General features: G+C 45.8%; 2 protein-coding genes and 1 long non-coding RNA gene across 4 annotated transcripts in view; 1 reads left to right on the plus strand and 2 right to left on the minus strand.

Annotated features, from left to right (window-relative positions):
- Positions 1 to 26,364, minus strand: part of ssp3 (short spindle 3) — a 249,820-nt gene that overhangs the window by 20,276 nt on the left and 203,180 nt on the right. Inside the window, exon 27 of the mRNA XM_065424845.1 lies at positions 6,363 to 6,399. Coding sequence (XP_065280917.1) covers positions 6,363 to 6,399 — 37 coding nt within the window. The remainder of the gene's footprint in view (positions 1 to 6,362; positions 6,400 to 26,364) is intronic.
- On the minus strand, positions 11,826 to 17,278 carry LOC135897966 (uncharacterized). The gene is made up of 3 exons (XR_010563231.1): positions 17,264 to 17,278; positions 16,818 to 17,042; positions 11,826 to 12,389 (listed from the first exon to the last, which is right to left on the minus strand). It is a non-coding gene; the product is annotated as an uncharacterized lncRNA (long non-coding RNA).
- The window catches only part of LOC135896014 (basic salivary proline-rich protein 3-like), a 40,790-nt gene continuing 36,337 nt past the window's right edge, over positions 21,912 to 26,364 (plus strand). Inside the window, exon 1 of one of the 2 annotated variants that reach the window (XM_065424461.1) lies at positions 21,912 to 22,304. In XM_065424461.1, coding sequence (XP_065280533.1) covers positions 22,053 to 22,304 — 252 coding nt within the window. In that variant the 5' untranslated portion in view covers positions 21,912 to 22,052. The remainder of the gene's footprint in view (positions 22,305 to 26,364) is intronic. The other variant, XM_065424324.1, reaches the window with a different exon arrangement.

Genomic DNA, 26,364 nt, shown 5'->3' on the forward strand with positions numbered 1-26,364 from the left:
ATGTTAACCTGGTTGACGTTTCGCCATGTAGTATAGTTTGTCCACGAGGAGGTTTAAATCCGTAAGTGAGCACCATAAAGCAGCTCACAATAGCAGCTTGAAACAACTTGTAACATATAAATCACTGCAAGGAGCCTTGACGCTGCCTCGGACTAACATAGTAGATACATGACACGAAGCAATAAAGCTTCATAACAGGGCACAGGAATTCGGAGAAAACCTTATCACTACAGCGAGCGAGAAAAACCATTTCTTTTCATTAAGCGGCCGTGCAAAGCAACAATCGAGACAAGATGCACTACAGCTCGCAGAGCTTCTCGCGCTATGCAGCATGTACGTCAAGATCGTAACGCACGCACGCACGCACGCACGCACGCACGCACGCACGCACGCACGCACGCACGCACGCACGCACGCACGCACGCTGCCGAGACCGTAACAAGGTCGCGGTCATGCAAAGCGCCGGCTCATTGAAAACGCACCCACCGGCACGTCAATCCTCGCGTGGGCAGGAGGGGCGCGGCCATCCTCAATTCGCTACACTCACTCGCCCATACCAAAGCTATCGAATTGATCAACAGAACGCGGACGACGGAGTCGCTCAGTTCTGCCCACACTTCGCGCATACGACAACAGCGGGGGACGAAACAGCGAGGACACGGCGGGATCAACAGCGTCCCCATGCTCCCTCTCCAACTCGCCGCTCACCGTGAGCGTGTATTTCCCGTACCGCCCAACCTGAGTCGTCTGCGTGCTCAGTGCAGCTTCAGCCCTCACACCGGCACCCCCTCTTGTCCCCCTCCCCTTAGCACCCTCAGAACCCCAACTTTTTCCTCTCCACGCACGCGGCGCTGAAAAAGGCTGCTATTAGGGAGAGCCAGCTCGCGCAGTCTCCCTTCCCGCGAAACGGCTAACGCGCAAACAGCGCGCTTCCCGCAAATCCCGCGCTCTAATGAATAAATTAGCCGCTGCGTCGGCACGGTGGAGATTATCGCGGCATTTGGGGATTATGTGCCGGACCGCCGGAGCCGACGATGGGGGAAGTCCGAATAAAACCGGCTAAAGACTGCCGGGGTACGCGGCCTGGCAGGGCGAGCTGCCAGTGGAAGGGGGGTGATGCGCTGCGTAAAGCAGACCGGAAAGGAAAACAGGCAGTATATAACGACAGGAAACTCCCGTCAGCGCTCGCTGTGGCAACCGGAGCTCTACGTGGGCAGCACAACAGAGTCGACACTCTGCGATACCGACCGCTGGCACCACCCAGCGCGAGAGACAACGCTACAGAATTCGTGTAATAAAATACCCAACTTTTCTCCTGCTAAGTATCGCGTGGTTAGCTTAAGACCATGCGCGCTACTGAAACACGAAAATTGGTTCTCTCTCCCTCTCCTCCCCCTTGCACCGGGTTACAGAATTTGATGGACCACTTAAACGCGGCAACTTGCGAGAGCATGCGCAATACGAATCGACCATGGCGTCTAGCACCGCGGGCATTCTGGCAGAAGAGGAGCAGCATGTCCATTTTAAACAGCGAGGATTCTGCGAAATTCACAGCAACTTGGTGGATGGTGCAAATTACTATAAAGGCTTACAAAGGCCGCGAAGGATCATGTGCTTTCTGCTTGACAGATTAATCTCACACCCCCTTTCTAAGCGAAATTGACTATGTAAATCGGCACCAATGAGCATATGAATTGAGAAAACGCGCAGCAGCAGTTGTCGCTGCAGTAATCGTGGAAGGAACAATGTTTTCGTAGACATGTGTCGTCACGTATGCCCTGCTCAGTATCTCACGACGGCATACAACTTACACGAAGGTAACGCGAGCACATTTCACAAACATTGGGTCTTTACAATTCGCACAAATATGGCACCGCGTGCGTCCACTTAGAAAACACTTTCGTGCGCGAGAAGTCCCCAAACAAGTGGAATCAGTCGCCCGCAAAGATCGCGTAATCGTTCGCACTGGAGGACGCGGACGTGCTCGCAGGTATCGCTGCCTGCGATCGTCACGAGCCCTACAGAAACAATTAGACACTGCGAACATTCTGGCTTCCCTCTTGATCATTTCTTCTGGTAGGCAAACGGAAAGAAAACAACGCATGCTGCAGCAGTAACCAACGGAACTGTAGAAACACAGCACGCGATTCTCCAATTTAAGCAGAGCGGCCCCCTCCGTTTCACCAGCCACGCAGCTTGAATGGTTGCCAATTGGTCTGAAAGCCCTCAACGAAGTGTGCGCTTGTCAACCGCCTCAACACGGGATAAACGAGGCTAACCCTCGCTCCCTTGGAAGCAGAGGGGGAGAGAACGAAGGAGAGGATACGAGGCGCGGAGGCGAGAACAGAAGGCGTGCCCGTTCGTCCACGCCCCGTGCTTGGACAAAATTAAACGCTGCTCCGCTCACAACTAATCATCCATCCCCAGCTAGTTGGCTCCCTGCCACCGCTCTAGCCTTCCCCCCAAGAAGCCCGTCCAGGGATTAGGCAAATTTTCTGGCCGCGGCAGAGCTTGCTTCGCGAGGTTCCCGTCTGGCTGGCTTTGCAATCGATTGACTACAGCGGAATATATATATATATATATATATATATATATATATATATATATATATATATATATATATATATATATATATATATATATATATATATATATATATATATATATATATATATATATATATATATATATATATATATATATAATAGAAGAATGCATCAGACCAGAGCAGATATACAGTGGGCGGAATAAAACGAAACAGACAGCTGTAGACACAGTTTTGATAAAGCACGCGTCAAGTAATTCAGTTGAATGTATCTTTTGTACACTGCTATGTTAGTATGTAGTGCATCTGTAATACTATCTGTCGACACGTGCATCACGAAAATATGTGCTCTTAAGCACAAAAAAAGGACTTCGGATGTATAACTTACAAAAAGCTAGGTACACTACATAACATATCATAACACGCTAAAAATAAGTGAGGAGAGTGAATGAAAGAACAGCCTTCAGCTCACCGTAGTGGCCACTGTCTGACGAGAAAAAAAAAAAAAGACTCGGCCAATATAACCGCAGAACTGTAGCGTAAAATTGTGTTATGCACACAGCCAATAAGCGATAAACAGGACGCACGAAATTTCAGCAGAATACCGTAATCTCGACGGCTACACAAACACATATGTTGATACACAAACACAAATGTCGATGCACGGAGTGCGAACTGCGCAAGAATCTGCAAAAAGTGACAAGACTACCACAGCATCTGAACGGTTGACATGTCAAGCCTCAAGCATTCACCACAGTGCCTCCTCACTCGTGGTTATAACTTGATCATTTCGATAACCTGTCAGAACCACCCCTAAGAAATACCTGAATGTACATTGTATAGAGACGGTGGTCCGCTAAAGCTTGTGGGACCCATTTAGGGTCATCGCTAGAAAGAAGTGACGGAAGCACCGGACATAAGTAGCACTCACGATGCTTTTCTCTTGTCGTTCAAATACAAATACGATACGCTTTTTCCATTGGAACCCCGCAAGAAGCACAAAAAGCAAGCATCCCACTTCCCAGTCACAGTTCATAATGATAAATGGTGCGAACACGGACACTAAAATGGAATATGGGGTGCCTCAAGGGTCGATCTTAAGACATGTCCTTTATTTATTATACATAAACGATGTTGCGAACAGAACGGGTTATTCTAATTTTATTTTATATGCAGAGAACATTAAGTGTTCTTTATTTAGGAGCAAAACTACCCCTTCTCTCTGACCAAGATAACACCTGGTAAAACAGTTTCAGCTCGTTGTTGAGCACAAGTAAGCCCCTGTTAAATGCAAAGAAAACACAGTACCTAATTTTTTTTAATCAAGAGGAACTAGAACACCTACAAGGCTTAATATAAAATTACATGATTCCACTATTCAGCAGTCGACATTGGTAAGATTTTTGGGAATTATATTTATTGTGCAAGATAGCAAGGTGGGCGAGTGGTCTAGGGTTCAGCGTACATTTGGTAACAGCGCAAAAGCACCACGGAGAAATGAGGAAGAAACACACGACAGCACGGCGCTGACTCACAACTGATGTTTTATCGGGAAGTATTTACTGATTATCTGTCTTAGACACCGCACACAGACGCTCTGAAGGCTGAAATTTATCGTGCTAATAGGAATATTAAGTAGGTTGCGATATCTTCTTCTGCAGAATGCGAAACGTAATTACTCAGCGCCAATTCCACTCCCGATTCACGCAATGTTCCTTGGTGCGGTCGACAACGACACACACAAACTTAGCTTGCATCGAAACACCTCGAAATCGAGAAATGCATGCAAAACCGGACCTGGGAAGTAGTGAGCAGATTATCATCATCATCATCATCATCATCATCATCATCATCATCAGCCTGGTTACGCCCACTGCAGGGCAAAGGCCTCTCCCATAGTTCTCCAACAACACAACACGTTACATAACACAACATTATAACACGTTACAATTACAGAACGTGTACAATACCGAAAGTTATTAAGCCCAATTATTAGAGGCGTTACGGCAATACCAAATGGACAGATGATCCTTTAATGCTACATATTCTTATAAAGATACAGAATACGTCATTAGAATAACTTTCATTAGTAAACCACATTGCTGAACAAGCTATGGAGAACCGAAGCTAGCTGCCCAAATACGTAACATCTTAGATCATTATGCCATCATCTTGGACTTTTTAATTCAGATAATTCACAGCATGTCAGAGCAATGTTTCAAAAAGACCGTGAAAAAACTACCATTTGCTGAAGAATAAATGCCAATTATCTTGTTGCGTTACCAGCTTAACCGCTCTGTGCTTGTGATTTGTTCCCTTTCTCCGTACAAAATGTAGCACTTTCTTTTTTGTTACACATGTATGTGTGCTATATAAAGTGTTTGTTTCGTCATACTACCGCAGCTGTAAGGGTGATTCAGCCCAGTCAGGTAACTGAAGCCTTTCGATGAGTGCCCTAAGGCATATTTCTTGAAAACTTGCCTTGAATAAATGAATAAAGAAAAAAAACGAGGCCCCTGGCAGCAACACTCACTGGTATAACAGAGGTTAAAAACAACAACAAGGCTTTTAAAGAAGTACTCACACGGCATTTTCAACTTGAGCTTATTATTATTACTACTATTATTATTATAATTATTTGCGTAAAGAAAAGGTTCAAACTCTCTCCGCCGTTCCCTCGCCCCCCCCCTCAAAAAAAAAAAAAAAATAAAACCTGCTCGGCGTCACAACGCAATGCTGTAATAGTTATTTTTTCCAACCAATATCAATTTTGGTACACAGAAGACGGATGCATCATGACGTCAGGAAGCACTGCCACCTCTCTCCATTCCTTCTTTCATTGCGGCTTTCACATGCAAGCGCAACCATAAGAAACGGAAGCAACAGTAATTCATTTTTCAGCTACGTCATCATACCCAGAGCCTCAATCCAACCCGACCTCAGCCGTCAGCAAGTTTTGCCCTGTGTAACGACGTCACGATAATGTCGGCGAGGCGTAGTCATCATTTCGTGGTCAACGTTATACCAAATTGAAATAACCTTTTAAGCGCTGTGTTCTCACCGCTTAGTTCACGTTTATGCGACAGGCAGTACGAAGGGCTATTCGCTCTGCTTGCTTGCTAATATAGTTAACGAATGTTTACCAGTTTATAGGGAGGATAAAGCCACTATCCTTAGTTCGCATAGCTGCCAATAATTTGGTATCACAATCGATGCTTCGTCTTTCGGGCGACACCGCGACTTTCTTTTGATCTTCAGCTGGGACAACGAGCAACGGGATACGGAGGAGCCACTCAGTTCTACACGATATCATCTGTGCTAGCAATACCAGTTCAAAGGGCATTTAAACAGTAAAATAACTTAAAAATTATTAGTAACTGGCGCTTCCAGAATGCCATAAAAGTCGCTCTAGCACTGGTAAGAGTGGATTTACTTTCTTATTTTCTGGCATGAAAATACGCCAGAAAACGTATTCCAGTAGAGCGGCAAGTTGGCCTAGTTTGAGTTTGCGCGCGTCCTGTCCTTTTTCTAATTCTTATATCCATGTGTCTTAGCGCAGTAACCCCCGTATTACAAGATGAACGTCATTAAAGACGCGAGAACGAGACACGGGTGGCGACACCACCTTGTAGTTTCTTCACCAATTCTCTGTGAAGTCATGGTTTCAACACCATTTGCTGTGACCTAGGTAATTTTTCATCGATATGGACAGTATACGTTGCAATACAAGGGAGCTCAAGTCTGAAGTTAGCAAGATTTCATAACTTTTACTGTCCCGCAATTGTAAGCACGAGGAAAAGAAGAGAAAAACACTCACTCTGCTTCTTGCCACAGTGAAGGTCCAGGAGGCATTCCTGAAAAGGTAAGATAAAAAAAAGAAAATTACGCATCGGAAATCACTGAACACGGAAGCAGTAAGGGGTGCACACTGTCGGCAAACTGCAGCTCATGAATACAAGCAGCATGAGTTCAAGGCGCAATCAATCAATCAATCAATCAATCAATCAATCAATCAATCAATCAATCAATCAATCAATTGTACATATCTAAATAAGTTACACATACTTTCTAATAAATAACCCGTGGCAGATAGCACAATTTTATACGGGGTGGTTATTTTTAAGTTTTCGGAATTATTAAAAATCGCCTGTTGCAGGTAACATAATTCTAGTCCTTGAACTAGACAATTTAGAGAGGCGGACATTACTTGCACAAAAAATAGAAACACATATTCAACGAATTAAGAAAAATTCACTAGTTACCCTACTTCATAATTACTTTACGACACGTATTGCAATTTACGAATTGTAGCAGGCGAGTTTACAAGGCATACCCACTTTGAATGAATTTCCAGAACGACACTAGTTTCGAGATACGCGCCATTAAGGCTCGCGGTAAAAATGCACTGTTGTTCCACTTATTTTTATGCATTGAAGCACAAAAATAACTGGAACGTCAATGTATTTAGACCCCCACTACATAGTAGCAGGCCCACATCAACAGCGGCATCGTATTGCAACTGATAGTAAAGCAAACACCCCCTTTTATAGCCGGCGCTGAAAGAGAGGTATTTACCGTAAATGATAAAGTAATAAAAGATAGTTGTATTTTCTTTGCTCTTCACACGTATATCACATTGATTAGGAATTTTACTGTTGTTGAACAAAATCAAGCCGTCTCATCTCAAAAAAATAAAAATAAAAAAACAACGGTGGTTGTTTCTGAATGTTGGTTACCTCCTCACCTAGTCGCGCTTCAGCAGCTGCGCCCGTAATCACCATTGCTGATGTCGGTAACAATTGGTTCTGGACCGGTTTTCGCACGAAGCTTCGCGACTCATTTAGATCGACCGTGCATAGGGCTTGTGGCCATGTTCTGACTTTGAATTTTGACCTGACTATAATAACGTTTTCCAGTCCAGTCCACCTGGGGTTCTTTAATGTGCACCTAATGCACGCCACACGGATAACTCTGCGTTTCGCTCCCACCGAAAAGCAGCCACCGTGGCCCGGATTCGTACCCGCAGCCTCGTGCTTAGCGGTGAAACGCCATACACACTAAGCCACCATCGGCGGACAACCGCACTGCATAAACCTCGCGTGCAGCTTGGCCAGAACGTATTTTCCATTAGTCACATATTTATTTATTTATTTATTTATTTATTTATTTATTTATTTATTTATTTATTCAATACTGTCAATCCCGTCAGGGATTGTAACAGAAAGGGCATTCAAAAAGTACATTGACATACAAACACGACAATATTAAACGGTTTAGAAATACACATTAATACTAGAATAAGCTTATACATCAGCAGGAGTAAAAATATATATAATGAGGTTCATGCTGCAGAAACGTCTGGAATAAAGCATCTGGAGGTTTAGCATACGTTTCGTATTTTACACCTATTCATCGACGGCAAAATCGAGCTCTGAGTGAATTGCTTTTCTTTATCAGCCGTTACATGGTTCTTATCCTTGTCCTTATCGTGTCTGACAGAACACACGTCTTCAAGTTTCCCTTTCGCGACGAGCGAAACGACTGAAGCGGTTATTTATACTTCTTAGTACGTCATAACATGCACGGTGGGCGGTATTTCATTGCGTTAGAAATCCGAAATGATTTGAAACTCTTGACAAAGCAAGCAATCTTGAAATAACGTTTAAAACGCACTACACAAGTAAAACATATTCTTCCGAGTGTCCGTGTTTCTCTCTGGATTCAACAACAATTCAACAACAAAGTAGCCAGCATCGCTTTTTGACTTGGATGCTGTCTTCGTGAAGCTGTCTACTGAACGAGACTTAATATGGCCGCTGTCCGCTTAACCGTCGACATTGCCGTCTACGGCAAGTATTGGAAGACGGCCTTTATCTATAGAATCAAGCGCACACCAGTGAGGTGAGACGCTTATATCTGCAAGGCCGTTGTTTCCATTGCACAGAAGCAGTTGCCTCGCCTGCTCTCTCTCAAGCCGACAGGTCACCCTTGCCTATTCTTGGAGCACCGTCTGAGGAAGCTTCGGCGCCGCACCAAACGTTGCTCGCTCTCAATGCTCCGTCCTTCGGATAAAAGGTTCTTTTAATACGTACTTGAAAACTTGAAAATGATTAATTGACGTTGTATTTGCCAATTGCTCGTATACACACAATTAATTGAACACACTCAATTATGTGCATGTGACATGGACTTTCGTTTAGCAACGGCAACAACGTTGCTCCATTCCTCTGCTAATTCAAGCGATTTCTTTGTTAATTGTTGAGCAGCACGTTGAGCTGCCGTTGAGCTGCACTGCATAGCTCTCAACGTTCTAAGTGATGCAACGCTTCCGGCAAGCACATATGACGACGTTTCTTCTTTCTTTTTTCCCGTTTCGGTACGAAAACAAAAAGGTCTACTTTCGCGAGCTTTTCGAGACCCTGTACACTGGTGTACAAAACGTAAAATTTTCCTCAGAAGCTGTTCGCTATATATAAATATGCACGGTTTGGAACCGGGCTTTTTTATGCAATCCAAACCTCTGTCGCAGTTAGCCTTTAAGGGCGCAATTATCATCATGATAGCTGCACGGTGGACAGGCGATCATCATCGCCATCATCACCCCCTACAGGCACCACAGGCCATCCGGCGCCGCCCTGCCGGCGAATCCGACACCGGAAGCCGCGCAGCGCGATGCACCCCGGCGGACAACCAGCGACACAGCAGGGCAGGCAGCACGGCAACGACGCCGGCGATGCGCCGACGCCGTCGACGCGGCTGCCGACGCAGCTGCCGCCACTTTCCGACGCCGCATCCCTGCGCGCCGAGAAGAGGCGCACGTTCATCGTCGTCGGCCTCTGCGCCGGCGTCCTGTTCGTCGCGATCGTGGCGTACGTCTCGTTCATGACGTCCGTCGAGCTGGCCGCGCTCTCTCAGTCGCAGCGCGACGCCACCGCGGCCGCGCACCATCGCCATCGGGGAGGAGGTCGCCGCACCCACGCCGCTAAACCCTCGCCGGCGCCGCACGTCGCCCCCGAGAACACCACGCAGGCAGCGGACTTCTAGGGCGTGAATCCCGCCGTGCTACCTTCTAATCGCTACGCTACGCGGGATAAGCGATCCTGCCACTGTACGCATATCTGGCCTAGCCACCGAAATACAGGAACTGGTCACGTGGAACTCTCAGGGAAGGCCCGACGCGGGCCACAAGCGCCGAAAACGGTGCGAAGATTGTCTGGCCTCGCTGCAGTCGTGCGAGCACCGGATAAACCTGCATTATTAGACTGTGTTCCTAGTCTAGTAAAAGTGGGATAGACAAAATAATGCACCATGGATGCGCGGGACAAGGCGTAAAAATTACGACGCTACTGGTTCCTTTTACACAAATCCCTCGGCGATGAGTGGTCGAGTCATATAATGGTGTGAAAAACAAGTGTGGTTGGCACGATGAATACGCGGCGTTCCTTCGCGTGCTATCTTGATTCAATTCTTCGTTCTTTATTGAATGAATGCTACTGCACCTTTATTATTTCTTTTCGTAATTGATGTCTATTTTGTTATATACTGGTTTCAACCTTCACCCTTAAGGGGAGACGCTACTCGAAAAAACATCTTTTAAACATCTGTACTAGAGATTTGAAAATCCACCCAGTGATAGAGCATTACAAGCAGATTTGAAATATGTCATTAGTTTCTGTGTAGCCGTTACAGTTCTTGAGTTATGTTCTACACTATGGCGAAATAGAGCGATTTTGTGAGCACTTTATTGTGTAATAAATTTTCGCAAAGAACATTGTGCTGTCGCTTATTTACCTCATTGTAGACTGCTAAGTGCCGATATCTATTCAAACAGCATCTAAAATTACTGTAATTATGAAAAAAATTCGGACGCTTCAACAAATTTTTTTCACAATCAATCTTTCAATAATCATCAATTTCAATTTCATCACAATCTTTCAATAAAATGTTGCTGAACAAAAGTACGAAGCAGAGGAAAAATTAAGAAATAAATATGCAAAATGTTCTGAAGAACTTATGCGAGGAGGCATATATATAAGGACCCGTTGCAAGGAAAACAGCGCTAGTTGTAGCGTAAAAGATAAATCTGCTGCATGACCAGAATTTCTCGACCCCCTTTTTTTTTCTTTTGGGTTCGCTTTCTTTTGGGTCCCCATATGCATCAGAGCTACTGGAGTACATATACAATAAAAAGACTGTACTCCTACAATGTTCAGGGAGGCTTTCTATTACAGACATGCATACAGTTGCGGCATACCAGTCTGAGGTACGACAACGCTGACAAACAATATTTCAATAATGTTAAAGAACAAAAAAAATTCAGTGCCATTCCGCCTTGCGGAGGTCGATGACCAGCGGAGCTGCTGTAAGCATCGTGGTAAGAAAACTTGTGGCATACACTTTATTGTATCACTCAATGTCATTTAGTAACGACGGTCACAATGGCTACGTGGTGGCTATATGATATACACTGATCGGTATACTCGCAACCGCAAACACATTCCTTGATAATGTCAAATCGCTGCACGTACGCGGCTGAGTGGTCGGTTGGGCCGGATCGGTCGCAAACAATGTGTCTGCAACACGACACGCGTAAACAACTCCCTTTTCGGTCCCGACACATCTACACTGACATCGCCGACGACGACCACAGGGGTAGCGCCATCGCAACTAACCCACGCAAAGTGAACAGCCGTGAACGTTACGGAGCTATGGGCCATTGGGCGCACGAGCCACTCATGATGACAGTTTTCGACTCGCTGTTCTGTATGTTGTGCGCGTGGCTAGAAAGAATGTAAGCACTGCTGGATTCACTTTGCCGAGTGCTTGTAGCCTCTGACGTACGGGGCTATGAGCCATTGATGATGACAGTTCTTATGTGTAGACACAAAAATTTTGCGGTACCCTAGCTATACACAGCTGCACTCTAAAAAGAGCTTACACACAATTGAAATACCAACACAGTGGATATGTAGGTATTATACATGCTAAAAGCTAATAAAATATACTTTACGCTACTACAGTATGCATAAAGATCACGTTCTCAAACACAATCGACCACATACGCGATTCGGAAACTTATCGTAAAATGCCTTTTAATCGCAATAAATTATGGCCACCAACTCCCGCAATACGGAAAAAAAATAAATATAATGGATGAAAAAGTTTACCTAAAATAGTCGTAATTCAAAAGTGAATGTAAGAGGTTCGTTGCGAAATACATGTCCGCCTCTCGCGCTCTTATTCCCTTGCTCAATTAAGCTTAACTACGCTTGACAGCAGGTACAACTCACTGAGGCGCTATTTTTTTTATTGCGGCGAATACGACTCGACTGCGATCCTCTCTATATGGTCCGACCTGCGGCCAGCACGTTGGTCGGTTAGTCACTTAGTGCCCACGTCGTCACTGTCTGTGGAACCGGTGACGCCGTCTTCGATCTCCGACGCGTCGTCAGGTTTTTCGTCGATTCTCTGTCAGCGTGGCGTTACCCGTTCACTTCGACGGCGGGTGTCGACGACGGCTCGGCGGAAACTGTTTCGTTTGTTTCGATCCTATGCGAACCCTCGACTTCGACGGTGGGAGCAGCGGCAGTGCTGCCGGCGCTGTCGCTGCCGTCTCCTTGTCTACCGGACACCAAAAACAGTCCCGCTACGACGGCGGCGATGGTCAGCACGAGCAACGTGCCCACGACCAGGATGGCAGTGCCGCTGTGGGCAGGCTCCAAGTCGCCGCCGCCTTCAACGTCCTTGGACGGACCCTCGTCGCCGGTGGGGTTGGACGAGCCAGCCTTCTCGGCGTCGCCGGCTGTTGCCATCGCAGCGTCTTGGCGCAGCTCGCTGTCGGCGACTGCGTGTGTGTGTGTATGCGCGTGTTCTTTTTTTAAAAATTATTTTTCTCCGTTCGAAAAAAAGTGGTGACACAGTGACTCACTGGTGTCACGCGTTGGCGCCGATCGCCGATTCTTATCGCGACTGCACCACTGCGAATGGTTCAGCTTCTCTTCTATGCGACTGCCTATACTGGACTACGAAAAAAAAAAAAAAAGACGCCTGCGGCAGACAGCGTGAGTGCAGTCATAAGCTGGATTTCTAAAGGAACCGGGCATTACTTGCTCGAGAAATCGAAATACATAATCACCTAGTTAACAAAGATTGATATGAACATTTTCAATTGATTATTTTCCGACACATATTGCACTTTACGCATTGAAGCCGGCGAGTTCTCAAGTTGCATCCATTTGGAACGAATTTACAAGATGACAGTTTTGAGTTATTCATTCTCACAAAGTGTGCGAGGAAAAACATGGGCGTTTGTAATTTTTGTGCTTTAATCCATAAAGGGAAGTCCCGTTAATTAATATTCCTGAGCTTTACGTGCCAAAACCACGAAATGCTGAGGCACGCCGTAGTGGGGACCCCTGATTATTTTGACCCTCTTTAACGAGCAACCAATGCGCCGGCAGTTTAACATATCGCCAACATCAAAACGCGGCCGGCACGGTCGGGATTCGATCGCGCGGCCTCGGCCTCAGTTGTGCAACGCCAAAGCCATTGCGTCACCACGGCGAGTGGTGACGTAATGGTGGAAGTGGTGACGTAATGGTGACGTAAGTGGTGGAACAATACAGGGCATGATTACCGAAAATTTCACGGCGCGAGTCTCGAAACTCGTACGATCCTTAGAATTCGTTCCAAGTGGACATGTCTTGCAATATCACCGGCTAGAACTCGTATACTATTACAACATGTGTCATAAAGTAATTGGTTAAAAGTTATTTAGCAATTTTTTAAATGACTTCATTATGAACTTTGATTTTTTTGCGTGAGTAATGTCTGCCGCTTCGAGTAATCAGCTCAAGGATTACAGATATCAACCTCAGCTAATTAAAAAAAAATTCTGTATAGACTAAAACGAGAACTCCCTGTACGTACATTGGCAACGCAAACAAAAATAAATGGCGCAACGTTATGAGGAAGCTTCAGCTCGGGCGATCCTATTTAGATACATGGGAACGGAGAAATCGTTTTTATCGGCAACCGCTGCGCGAATTTTGAATAAACGTGTTGCATTTGAGAGAAGATGATAAAATCTAGTGACTGAAGGAAGCGCATTTATTTAGGTTGTCAATCTTTCTTCAAAAATTGTTGGAAATCGCAGACATTTGATGATGAATGTGGTGTTTTGTGTACAGACATTTGAAAACGAAACTGAAGTTTGCAACTCTGCATCGGCAATGGAAAACAATATCAGAATTATGTAACCTGCACTTGATAATACATTTAAGGCTGACGAAATTGACGTATCTTACGGCCATCAGTACTATACCATTAATTTGTGAGTAGGACTTTTGCAAAATCCTCGTAAACAAAGTAACCATTTCACGAAAATTAACTTCATATATCAAATTTGCCCGCCTTAGATGCTGTAACGGACGCACTTCACAAAACTGCGATATCTGTTTTCGGTGCAGCGTTACGGAGTTGTAAACTTCGAGCTGTCTTACTTTTTTCCTTTCTTTGCGCAGGAGCTGGCCGCGAGGTAACACTTCCTCTTAAGAAAAAGGATGACGCGAAAGTGTACATTACAGCGTAAATGCGTGTAACTGATATTATAGAGAACTGATATCACGCAGTTCTAACATGGAATACACTTTACGAGATGGAACAACTACAGGCATTTCTCTGGCCAAGTTTTTCAGAGGTGCTATCTGACGTTCGTCTTTAAAAAGAGAGAGAGAGAGAGAGAGAGAGAGATAGAGAGAGAGAGAGAGAGAGAGAGAGAGAGAGAGAGAGAGAGAGTCCAGACACGACGACTCAAGAGCGGTTGCTGTCGAAGAAAACAAAGTCTTCCGTTGCGCATTTCTATAGCGTGCGGTTTCCGTTCCATGTTTTTGCATGTTTCATATTCGGGAGGGGAAAGGGGAATACCAGCAGCCCCATGCAGAAGACATTGTCTTGCTTCCTTCAAAGTCAGTCGCTGTTGAATGGCCTCAACTTCCTCCTCTACGCCACTTTACCCTGCTTTAGCATCATCTTACTCTTACATAGAACAATTTACTTACCCATTACATTTCTTTGCTATTTTGCTCTATCGAACTGCGCTACCTCTGGGATCCACCCACATTTTTAGACTGCACTATCTTCGGGGATCGTGTCACACTTTTTTGTCGAGTTAAACCGAACGTCCTGATTGTATTTTAGACGGGGGCACCTGTGTTACATTCCGACTTTTTTCACTAATCATCTCTACGCCAAGTTGGCACTCCTGGTTTGTTTCAGGCTTCATTTTAAAGCTTTTTTTTTCCGCTGTCCTACGTGCACTAGAAGACTTCAAATCGTCTAACTTGAAGCGATAGTGGTTAAGTGCCCAGATCCCACAAGCCCCAAGTAGGCCTGAACTCCCCAAAGAAGACCTTGTCCAAGTTGTATTCAAACACGCCGTTGGAGACACCGAAAGTATTTGTGCACTGTGTTATCTAGCAGAAGTCTAGAAAGCAAGTAGCAACAAGCAGATAAATTACAACTTATTGCAACAAGTAAAAATTTGTTTCCCGAACAAACCAACAAAGCGACAGCCCGCTTTGTTCGTTTGTGTTGCCGACCCAGGCCCAGCGAACATAACGGCTGCCGATTTGTAACCGGACATATTGACGCGCCGCCATACACGGACTAACATGGAGCTTAAGTTGCGGTTTCGATTTCACAATCGCTACCGGAAGACCAATACGGAAACCTCTGGAACCTCTTTTAGAGCAGACATGGTGCAAGTTTTGCCAAGATCAGGCCTTTGTAGCCGCATGTAGCAGATATCGCACATTTTAGCATTTTATCTACGTAACAGTTCCCCCACTGAATCATATTAAGAGGTGGTTAATAGACCATTTATGTAACCTAATGGCTGCCAAGGATGGGCAAACGGAGTCGAGGGCGTCGACACGGGCGATGAGAAATTTCGCAGCAGAAGCTGGAGTCTTGTGACAGGCGTAACGTGAGGAAGTGGGAGAGGAGGGAGCCTCCGTCCTCCAGTAACTTAACTGTCACCCAGATGAATTCTGGTGCAAAACAAGCGCGCATTATTGTATAACCCAAACTTAGCCAGCACCCGCTCTTCTCCAATTTTCACCACCGCAAATCCGAATTGACGCACACTTTTAAAGTGACACTGCGGCTCAACAAAGGCTCCAGAAGCTTCACGAGTAAATGATGCATCAGCTGGGCGTCCTTCCAACTAGGGAGTTGATTCGCTCTAAGCAACCATGACAGGCCAGATAAGAATCGGAAGAATGTTCGGAAAACACAGCTGAAGCAAAATCTGGTCATCAGAGTGAAGCAGGGAACGCCAGTCTGCAGCAGGGAGCTCGCAAGGGTTATGAGAGCACTAACACTTCGGCAGCAAGATCATCTTTCTCGAGTTTCGCACTTTTTCTAGTTTGCATTATGAGCAAATTTCACGCAAACTGACCGGTTTTATGTTTGTCACCCCACTTTTAGGAGAATTTTCTTGCTCCTTTCTTTTATCTGGCATATTTAATCGGCACATGATTCCCAAAAATATTCAGGTGCATGCCCGCGCCCATGTCGTCGCTCCTTGTTTCGATCCCGCGACCTCGTGCTTAGCAGCGCCACGCCATAGCTGCTAAACTACCATGACGGGTCACTAGCGCTTAGCTGTGTGCCCGTCACTGTGCAGTTACCGTGTCTGTGTGGCCAGGTAAGCAGTAAGTACCACTCCGAATAAACTAACAACGCCTTCCCTATACTACGCCTGAGGACCAGTGCCTATACGAAGAAGCCAACGCTAGTCACTGTCAGATGGTTAACATTCAAGAGAAAGGAACAGCAAATATCGCGCCCACGAGAAGTAGCGCGACGGCTCAAAACCTGCCAGCGCTAACGCGAAACCACACATTGCAAACAACATCGGGAACGCAAGAAGGCAGCTCACGTCGTTTACGCTTCGGTACAATGCTTGGTGCGCATACGCCGAAAGCATAGCCACAGATTACGCGACAGAATCGCCATACGCAACACGATAAATTGCCACACATTCCGTCCAACAAACTCGGCGCACGACGTGGCGGAAAATAAATGTAACGGTTAAACAAACAATACCGAAACGCACTGAAATCGTTTCGCAAGATTAGAACCGCCAAGGCGACCGCTAAACTACGTAGACTACATGACGGCACAATTGCGCACAGACACCCATACACCGTTCGCGCCCAAAGCAACGGTAGTAGTTGGCACGAAGCCGGAAGGATGAACAACATTTTACCTAAGGACAAGGTTAACGGGGCGTCAAACCACACACGCAGCTGTAGGCGTCACGCCGTCGGAAGTTCCTCAGACCACTGTCGTTAGCCTGGCCAGCGACAACGCCCGCCGGATGTCGAGACGACTGTCCTTCCCGCCACTAGGTCCTCTGCCCCAGCAGCTGCCGAATTCGAGCGCTGGCACGCACCCAGCCACGCGAGTCTGGTCAAGGACCACGCGGCTATGGCTAAGAAGCGTACGACACGAGAGGAAAAAAAATAATAAAGGCACGGCACTAGCAGTAATAAACATTATTACAGGAAAATACAGTCCTTAATGAACGAAAACAATATATTAAGAAAATAGGCACTGCGGCGTTTTACAGCAGTCGGCACAGAGTAACAAAAAGAAAGCGAATTCGATAGGATGAAAAAAAAAGGGGGGGGGGAACAAAAAGGAGTGTTGTACCAATTTTCGCATTAGACCTGCCGGTCCCGACGTGGGACTAGCCGGGTGCGCGACGAGTTCGCGTCCTCGCCGGACCTACAATAAATGTTTCTTCACCAGCATCTCCGTCATTCCATCCAAATCTTGGCCAATACCCGGAAGTGGGTACGCGCCATCGTAGAAGGGTATCCTATCCTATTCCATCGTAATGAAATTTCCGAATGAAATCAAATACGAATATTCAAGAAAATAAACCTCCAAATTTCGAATCACGAATCTAATATTTCCTCATTTGTAAACAAAAGGAATTATGAAGTTATGCGCGATGCCCGTTTGGTGAAAGAAAAAAAAAGTAAGGCTTATATTTATTTAACATGTGTGTAATACATTCGCAATTAGACGTCCTGACAACTGGGGAGCCTGCGAATGAGCAAGAAGTTAGCTGCTTTCAGCTGTATGAGGCAACACAACAATGCGAGTAATTAGACACGAAAGAAACACGTCAGCAGATGCACGCGTACAGTGTAGTCATCGTTAAACTAGACAAATGTAAGGCTACGGCAACCCATTGAAACGTGGCGAGAGTGGCCGAATATTAAAACGGAATAATGAATTCGTACATCTGCAGAATGCCTAAATGTGAGACATTCTTTGAACAACTAGAAATGATTGATCCAAGGTTATCTGCCCCGTGCGTCCGCTCAAAAGCTGACACCTGTGGCGCAACCACCGCAGAATCATTTGCAACAGTTCTCAGTTTTTTTAATCCTATTTAAAACATGCTGCAGTCCATGTGACCAAACTGGTGGGCGTACAAGAAAATAAGTTCATCGTTCCCTTTCCCTCGAGGCTGCAAAATTCTAAGGAAACGAATCGAATACCAGTGAGTATTTGATTAGTATTCGAAATGGCGAATATATGTACACGACTAGAAACAAAGTAAAATAGCATTGAAGTGCACGAAACTGAACTTGGAATCCTCATGACAAGTTAAAATAGAGAAATTAAACGAACAGTCAAATCAGCGCAGCGATTTTTTTGCGCCGCACAGGCTAACACCCCTGACGATGAAATTGCGAGACGAGACTACGATTCAGAGTTGATATAACTGCAAACGTTGTCACATACCAACAACTGTAGGTTAATCAATCGGCGGGCGCCAGAACAACACAAGGACGGACCAGACCAAGCTGACCGAAATGGAGTTTGAAGCAGCGCTTATTCTCTGGGTGAAAAATCGAAGGCCGCATAGAAGGATGGTGATTATCGGTTTCGAGTTCATTGCGAAATACTTAATAATCGACACTTACGGCTATTCTTCCGGTTCTGGACTAATTCGCTGCGATGATATAGTTACTCCCCAACGTACGCACAGCCCGCATAGTCAATGTGACTATTGGGCCCGCACAGCCCAATAGTCATAACCAATGCAAAAGTAAGGAACAAATACAGTACGATCAACTTACAACATCGAACAAGCTAAGAGAAATACAAATAGAAACAACAAGGGACAATTTAACTGTGACTGGAATGACAGTGCATCTGGTAAATGACTTCCTTAAATACCAAAGTCATCTTTCCCTAATTATTCCGCATTTTCGGGAGTAAGAACAGCTCGGCAGCGAACCAAGTGGTTATTATTTATCAATAAATTACTATCAATAGATGCGCATGAAAGTTGATCCATAAGGGCCTTGTAGAAGATCAGTGCTAAATTGCAAGGGAGTTCGAATAGAAGTTTTCGAGACAGAATGGAATAAGAAACGAGTAGTGCCAGAAGCGTACCAAATCGAATATCGAAGATGTTTCGAATACTTCGCGAATGATGTACATCCTTGTGACCATTAATATCACATATTTTTCCCATCCTGGTATTTACAACAGAAAGTGTCTGCCATTACCCTGCACATTACAAAGCATGCTTTAGTCAAACAGAAATGGAGCATTAGACACAACAAGGCAGATAGTTCGAAAACTCGGGGTTCTTAAGAGCATCAAACGGTCATGCACGCATTATCACACAATGTCTACAAAGGCAACCTAGTGGGTCGAGTGATATATCTGCGTATACTTTCGCGACTATACGAGAATGCGTATCGTCTGCGATCACGGCACAGTGAAAAAAAAAAAAAACTAGGGGGGCACTTCTTTAGTTCGAATGGTCGCGGCAGATGGCGCCACCACTGCATAAAATATGCTGCGATCAAACGTATTTAGATTTAATCCGACGAGAGGAGACGGATGCTGTACCATAAGCAGCACGAAACAATAGCCATTGCTGAAAGCCATGTCTAAACATTTTGATGCGAGTGATCGTGTTTAGCGGGAAAAGTCCGGTTGTCTGAGCGTAGTAGATTGTCAACTGCAGATAATATGACAGTTACTGCATTTGTGCTTGAATTTCATCTTCTATAGTGCACAGCCGACAACGTGAAGTATTCTAAAAATATAGGGGGGAGTTTCAAAACGTGACTGTTCGATTCGAGGACAAAATCAAACATGACAATATTCAATTCGTTAATCGAAAATGTAAAATACTGTTTACAATTCACCGTTGTCGGAATTTATTATAAGAAACGGACGAGCCACGCGGTATGCTCAATTGAAACCCGAATTGATTTTTTTTTTTTCTGGATAGCAAAACATGTTTAGGCATGTGGGAGTGGTCCCATTTCTTCCTTGAAATTCTCCTTGAAACTGACGCCAGCGCTTCAGAAGTACATGGGCGGCAGCAGCACTGAAAGAGTTCTCTTCGCGTCGCAGGCTCCATGAACGGACAGCCCGCGTGACATCATCGTCACTGCTGAAGTTTCGGCCACCCAGGAACTCTTCCAATGTTCCTAAGGAATGATATTCCGTAGGAGCAAGGCCGCAGCCACATTGTTCCACATCATGATGCCACATTCAACAGAAAAAAAGAAAAAAAATCTCGCCGCGAGTTTCGCTGACGACGGGCTTTCTCATCTGGGATCGTCTTTGGCTGACGTCCAGGCGTTTCGAAACCGTACCCACCACTCAAAACTGCGCTGCAGCTTAACATCTGGTCACCATGCTGAGCTTCAAGTCTAGTGTGAATTTCAGTCGGTTTTAGGTCTTTGTTGGTGAGAAAGTTCATGACAATGCGCTGTTCCACAACTTCGTTCACAGCCTCAATAGCCATGTTGTTTAGTGCGTCATTTCCGGTGTGAAGCGACAACAGCACAGGACGGCGTAATAGCCGACAAATGTCTCAAGCCATGACCAACAGATGGCGTTATTGTGTATGAGTATGTGCATACTGCGAGAAATGCGGGTTTGACTTGGGCAACGCTCGCGTTAGTGATGATACGAATGGCTTGGTTCTGAACGTACTGAATATGAGAGGTGTGACGATTGTCCCCAAGCGATAATAGCATAATCAGTGTGACTGTGAAGAAGGGCAAATTACAATGATAAGCGCGTCTACCGATTAAAGAACATGTCAAACTTTAGTACTCTGATAAAGAAAGCTACCTTCTCTCTTAAAAGTGAATAATGTGATTGCGCACCTTGAGATTCACGAAGACCTTTAGAACAAGTCACCTGCGGTAAGAGGCGATAAAGATGGGCGGTATTTTAACAGCCTATCACTCTTGGTGGGTACGGGCGACAGAGATAAAGACCATCATCATCGCAACAATGTACCGGTGTCAACGTCAATGCATGCAAGCAGTTTAAAATGCTTTCATTTTTTTTTTCTGCTGCGGAAGAACGAATCAAAAGAAGATTACGTCCCGCACTCTACACACACTAAATCTAGGGCACACAAGAAAGTGAGGATGCCCTGAATACCATGGGCGTTCATTAGATGTCTGTCTACAAGCAGCTGCGATTCCTTGGCTCCTGCATAAATATACCTCGCCATTTCCGCAACAAAGAAACGAAAACGAAGTTACCCGAGCAACTTCATCTGATTATTTCTTTTTTTCTCCAAACACAAAACGTTTACTTTTAAACTCACACGCCCAAATTATTAACTCCCTTGTTATCATTATTATTTTAGGCACCTAATTAAACCGCCCGATTCTTGGCCAATCCCCCACTGTGGGTATGTGCCACGGCCACTCAGGACAACAACAACAACAACAACTACGAACGCGGCCAGTGCGAGCAATTTCGTACACTGATCCCCGCCACAGAATGACCCTTGACAGCAGCGGCGAGGACGATAATTTCACCTACACAACCACCTTTTGTAAACACATCCGTAGAATCGCACCGCATCACCACAAGCTGCGGCAGCAAATCAAGTCAAAACACACTACCAGCCGCCGGGACATTCGTTTTTGCATATGTAGTGCATGCTTTATTTACTAATAATAACACTAATATAATAAAATACTAATATTTTAATGTTTTAATACTAATTATTTACTAATAATAATAAAAGCAGGAACACTGATAAAAGCACAGAAAAAAATTACAAGTGTCGTGACCTCAAAAAAAGAAAAGAAAAAGGCCCCATGGTAACCAATCCCTCCATGATACAGAAGAAGGTTACTGTTATGCTCCACTCAAAATGGCAGAATGGCATTTGGCGACGTTTATATGAATGAGCGGTCACCTGCGATTCGCTTCCGCTGGGAGGCACTTGTGTTCGGAGTTTTCGTCACGTTATGGCTTGCGCGCCAGCCCGCTATGAAGGGGCCAAGCAATACGCCCCAGCAACCCTCATCATCACCTCAATCACCGGTAAAGTCGCTGGCCGTGGCTTGACTAAGGGCAGGCCAGTCCGAGAGAGCACTGGTAAAACGCTTGGCAGCAATACACCGGCAGGGACCTTCACGCGAAGATGAGGACGCGATTTGTTCCCACTGTGATGGACACCGATGATGACGATTCGGACTCAGGCTTCTCGACGACCCCATTGCAGCCGCAGCCAGGGTCTGGCTCCAACGGTAAAGTGCTCCTTCTGGCGGTCACAGTGGCAGTAGTCGTGAGCATCGTCACTACGCTGGCATTCGGCCTCATCCACCGCTCCAAAGGCACCGCTAAAGGGGCGGTAAACGCTTCAGCCAACACGACGCACACGGTAGCGCAGCAGGTGAGTAAAACTCCCAGCGAAGACGCCGCAACAGAGCGGCATTGTGCCTGCCATTTTCGCCATCCCACACAAGGTGCGCTCGCAGCGAGCCTTGAAGTGGACAGTAGTGCGCGTGAAAAGCGTAGTAAATCACTACGCGTGACACGTAAGGGCCACAGTTTGACAGGGAGCCCATCCGCTGGCCGTGCAGCTAAACTTCCCCACCGCCATGCCGACACTGTTGACAACACGCCGTGGTTGTCGCCATGTCAACGCATGATGACGAAAAGCTTGAATCTTTACCTATGCGTCTCGGTACTTCAGATGCTCTGCGCATCTCGCGAAGACAACAGTACCGTTTTTCATTCCGTTAACAGAGTTAGACGTATCGGAGAATTCATACGCGAACTTAAATCACTGTATGGTACGTCGCGGCACGAAAGCTCGAGCGCGACAGCTTCTGTAATTCCGAGAGGCGAAGAATCAAGGCTAAGAGGTGGCGCCGACTGTCACCAAGCACGTAAAGGAACGGTCAAAGCAACGGAAAAACGTCCCTATGTTCGTATATGGCCACGCTTGCCGGCGTCTCTCCCGCAGCGGCCGTCACACGACGGTTTCACTCTCCGCCGTCACAAACGAGAATGAGATCAGCGATGGAGAGAGGCCGACAGTTTTTTGGGGCGCTTGCCCACGTGAATGAACCCGCCGCCTTTCATTGGAACGCGGCAGGCCACAACATGGCAGCTCCGAGACGTACTCGCTCAACTGCAGGACGCTGCCGCTCTTCCGTTCCCGCGGCGCGCTTTCTGCGACCTGCAACGCGCACCGCGCGTTTTTCCGCTATTGCGGATGTGCCTTAAGTCCGAGCTCTCAGATGGGCAGGTCAACTGAAGACGTAGACCGCAGGAGGTCGAAGAAGCTAGGCCGACGGGCGAGAGGGACGTTAAAGCCGACATACTGTTAAACCGACATAAGCCGACATATGTTAAAGGAACCGACATACTCCCTCTCCCGGAGCACAGAGTCTCCTCTGGCGCGAAACAACTTCGAACGGCGGAGTGCGCAGAACGGCTTTCGATAAATGTACTGTGTGCGCAACTGCCGTTAGGACTTGCAGCTAGCACGCCTTCGCGTTGAGCGCGATTGACGTCGGCAACTAACGCGTCCGTGTGTCATCAGCATCGCATACGAAATAGGCGAAAGCGGGTTGGGTAATTCACGGCGTTGTCAATGAAGAGGGGAAACAGATGCGACGTTATCACGAAGCGGATAAACTGAAGTACGATCATTGCACGAAAAATTGCACGGGATCATTGCACGGGGAAAAAAACCTCTCCGATTTTATTTTTTGAATTGTGGGCATGCGGTTAGCGGGTCTCAAAAAATGCATTCCCAAAACATTTATTTTTTTTTTTCGAAAAAACAAACGAAAATACCCGCCTCAGCGCCACTTGAACTGCACCCGTAAAAGCAAGACGTAATTTAAAGGAAGGTGTCGCACCAAAATGAAGCTTAGTTTAGTGAAAGCGGGCAAACTTGTCTCATTAACACAGAAGGGTTGTAATTTACTATGCGCTCCTTTATATACCGCAACTTTATTTCTACACTGATATTTTAAAAAAAATTATGGGGTTTTACGTGCCAAAACCACTTTTTGATTATGAGGCACGCCGTAGTGGAGGACTCCGGAAATTTCGACCACCCGGGGACCTTTAACGTGCACCTAAATCTAAGTACACGGGTGTTTTCGCATTTCGCCCCCATCGAAATGCGGCGCCGTGGCCGGGATTCGATCCCGCGACCTCGTGCTCAGCAGCCTAACACCATAGCCCCGGAGCAACCGCGGCGGGTTATACTGGCATTTACATAACGCGAATAGGAAAAAGCCAATTTGAGGCATTTTACATATATTTTTTATCTAAGAACTTCAGATTGCTTCACTTTTGTTACGATTCTTCGCAGTACTATGCCAAAATAGTACATTAGAATATTTAGGCATGCAAGATCCTTGAAATGTGGAAGAAAAATGATCCTGAAGTGGCAAAAAATACATTTGTGTGACTTTATAGTTCTCGATTCTTTCAGATTTGCTGCATTCGTATTATTTATTTATTTATATATTTTAAATCTCGGTTTAAGGTCTAGACATCACCTAGCAGTCCGATTCGTTTTACTACAAGTTATGCCAAGTAATATATAGTAGGCCTAATCACTGAAATACACTTTATTCCACAATTTAAATGCTGCAAGTAAATCTGACACGGGCAGGCGGGCTCAAAAAAAAAAAGAAATTCAGTGCCCATCCACTCTGTGAAGAAGGATGACCAGCGAAGCTGTGTATGTGTGCCTCTTAATGGCGAACTGCACCTCCACAGCGAGTCGGCCCGGTATTGCACTATCTTCGGGATCGACCCACGTATGGAGAGTGCTTAACGCTTGCTTCACTTCCACCGCGGGTCGGTCCGGTATTGCACTATTTTCGGAATTTCTTTTCTACACGCGGACGCGATAGTGGGGAAAGTAACCCTTAACAGCTTCGCTGTAAAGAGAGAGTGGATGTTTTACTGACGTACGCTTACGGCTATGAGACAAAATTCACTTGAGCTGGTAGATGCCAAATTAAAGGATAAGTTGTTTTCCTTGAACTGACATACAAATTAAATTCTGGGGTTTTACGTGCCAGAACTACGATTTGATTACGAGGCACGCCGTAGTGGAAGACTCCGGATTAATTATGACCACCAGGGGATCTTTGACGTGCCCTATAGTGCACGGGTCACGGGAGTTTTTGCATTTCGCCTCCCATCGAAATGCGGCCGCCGCGACCGGGATTCGATCCCGCGACTTCATGCTTAGCAGCGCAACGCCATAGCCCTTAAGCTACCACGGCGGGCAGGAACCGACATACGTTGAACAGTGTTTCCGGAATAAAATGATAAATTGGAAATTCTTCGCAAAAAAGAAACATCTTATAAAGACGAAAGAACTACCTTGGTGGTCGGGCCAAGAATGATCAAGAAATGCCGTTGCTTTGTTCAAGAAAAGTAAAACAGGCGACAGAACTTACAGAAAATGAGTTATTTCTTAAACACGAGAAAACCTTTCTTGTAAGTTCACGTCTGCGAAACACATCTATAACACATCGGCCCATGCGGTGATACGTCAAATATTCTGTGTAGCGTTTAAACAAGCGTTGATGTCGTCAGGCTTAGTAACAGTGTCACGCATTGTTCTTCAGATCGATGTGACAACAACTTTGAGTGCAAAGAGCGATGAATAACCATATAAAAAATATTCATAGCACACTGTCCCCTCGACTCGCTCTGCTGTTTGAAACCTAGATAATTAGAACTGCTCTTCCCGTTGTGAAACGGTGCTGTCTGGCCCCCAAATTAGTGTTGCTTGAAGATGTTGATGTAATCACGTGAATAATTGGTATGGTGCCAACAACTATTCATTATAAGGTAGCCGCAGAATTTTCTTGGACGCCAGCATTTTTCAACGTACCGCGGACCAAGAAAGTTCCAAGTGGCTGAGGGCGTAGTCTTTCAAGTGGCGTCATCGAATCATAAAACTTTTCTGGTTTTTTGTATTGCAACCCGCCGTGGTTGCTCAGTGGCTATGGTGTTGGGCTGCTGAGCACGAGGTCGCGGGATCGAATCCCGGCCACGGCGGCCGCATTTCGATGGGGGCGAAATGCGAAAACACCCGTGCGCTTAGATTTAGGTGCACGTTAAAGAACCCCAGGTGGTCGAAATTTCCGGAGTCCTCCACTACGGCGTGCCTCATAATCAGAAAGTGGTTTTGGCACGTAAAACCCCATAATTTGATTTTAATTTGTATTGAGATACAGAGAAATAAGATGTGTTTCATGTGCGGTAGATCTCGTCTAATGCAATTAACGAAAGCTGACTGAGATGCGGGGATTGAGGCAGTGGTGTCCGAAGACAGACGATAACATACGATTTCACGTCTGGTTTGCGTGATGATCGTGGAGGCGGCTAGCAGACCACTAGCGGGCGCACTGTGAGACTACTTCAGTGCTGTCCCACTGACCTGACTGAACAGCATCTTGAAGAAA

Source organism: Dermacentor albipictus, chromosome 1 (genome assembly GCF_038994185.2).
Source record: "Dermacentor albipictus isolate Rhodes 1998 colony chromosome 1, USDA_Dalb.pri_finalv2, whole genome shotgun sequence".
Lineage (NCBI taxonomy): Eukaryota > Metazoa > Arthropoda > Arachnida > Ixodida > Ixodidae > Dermacentor > Dermacentor albipictus.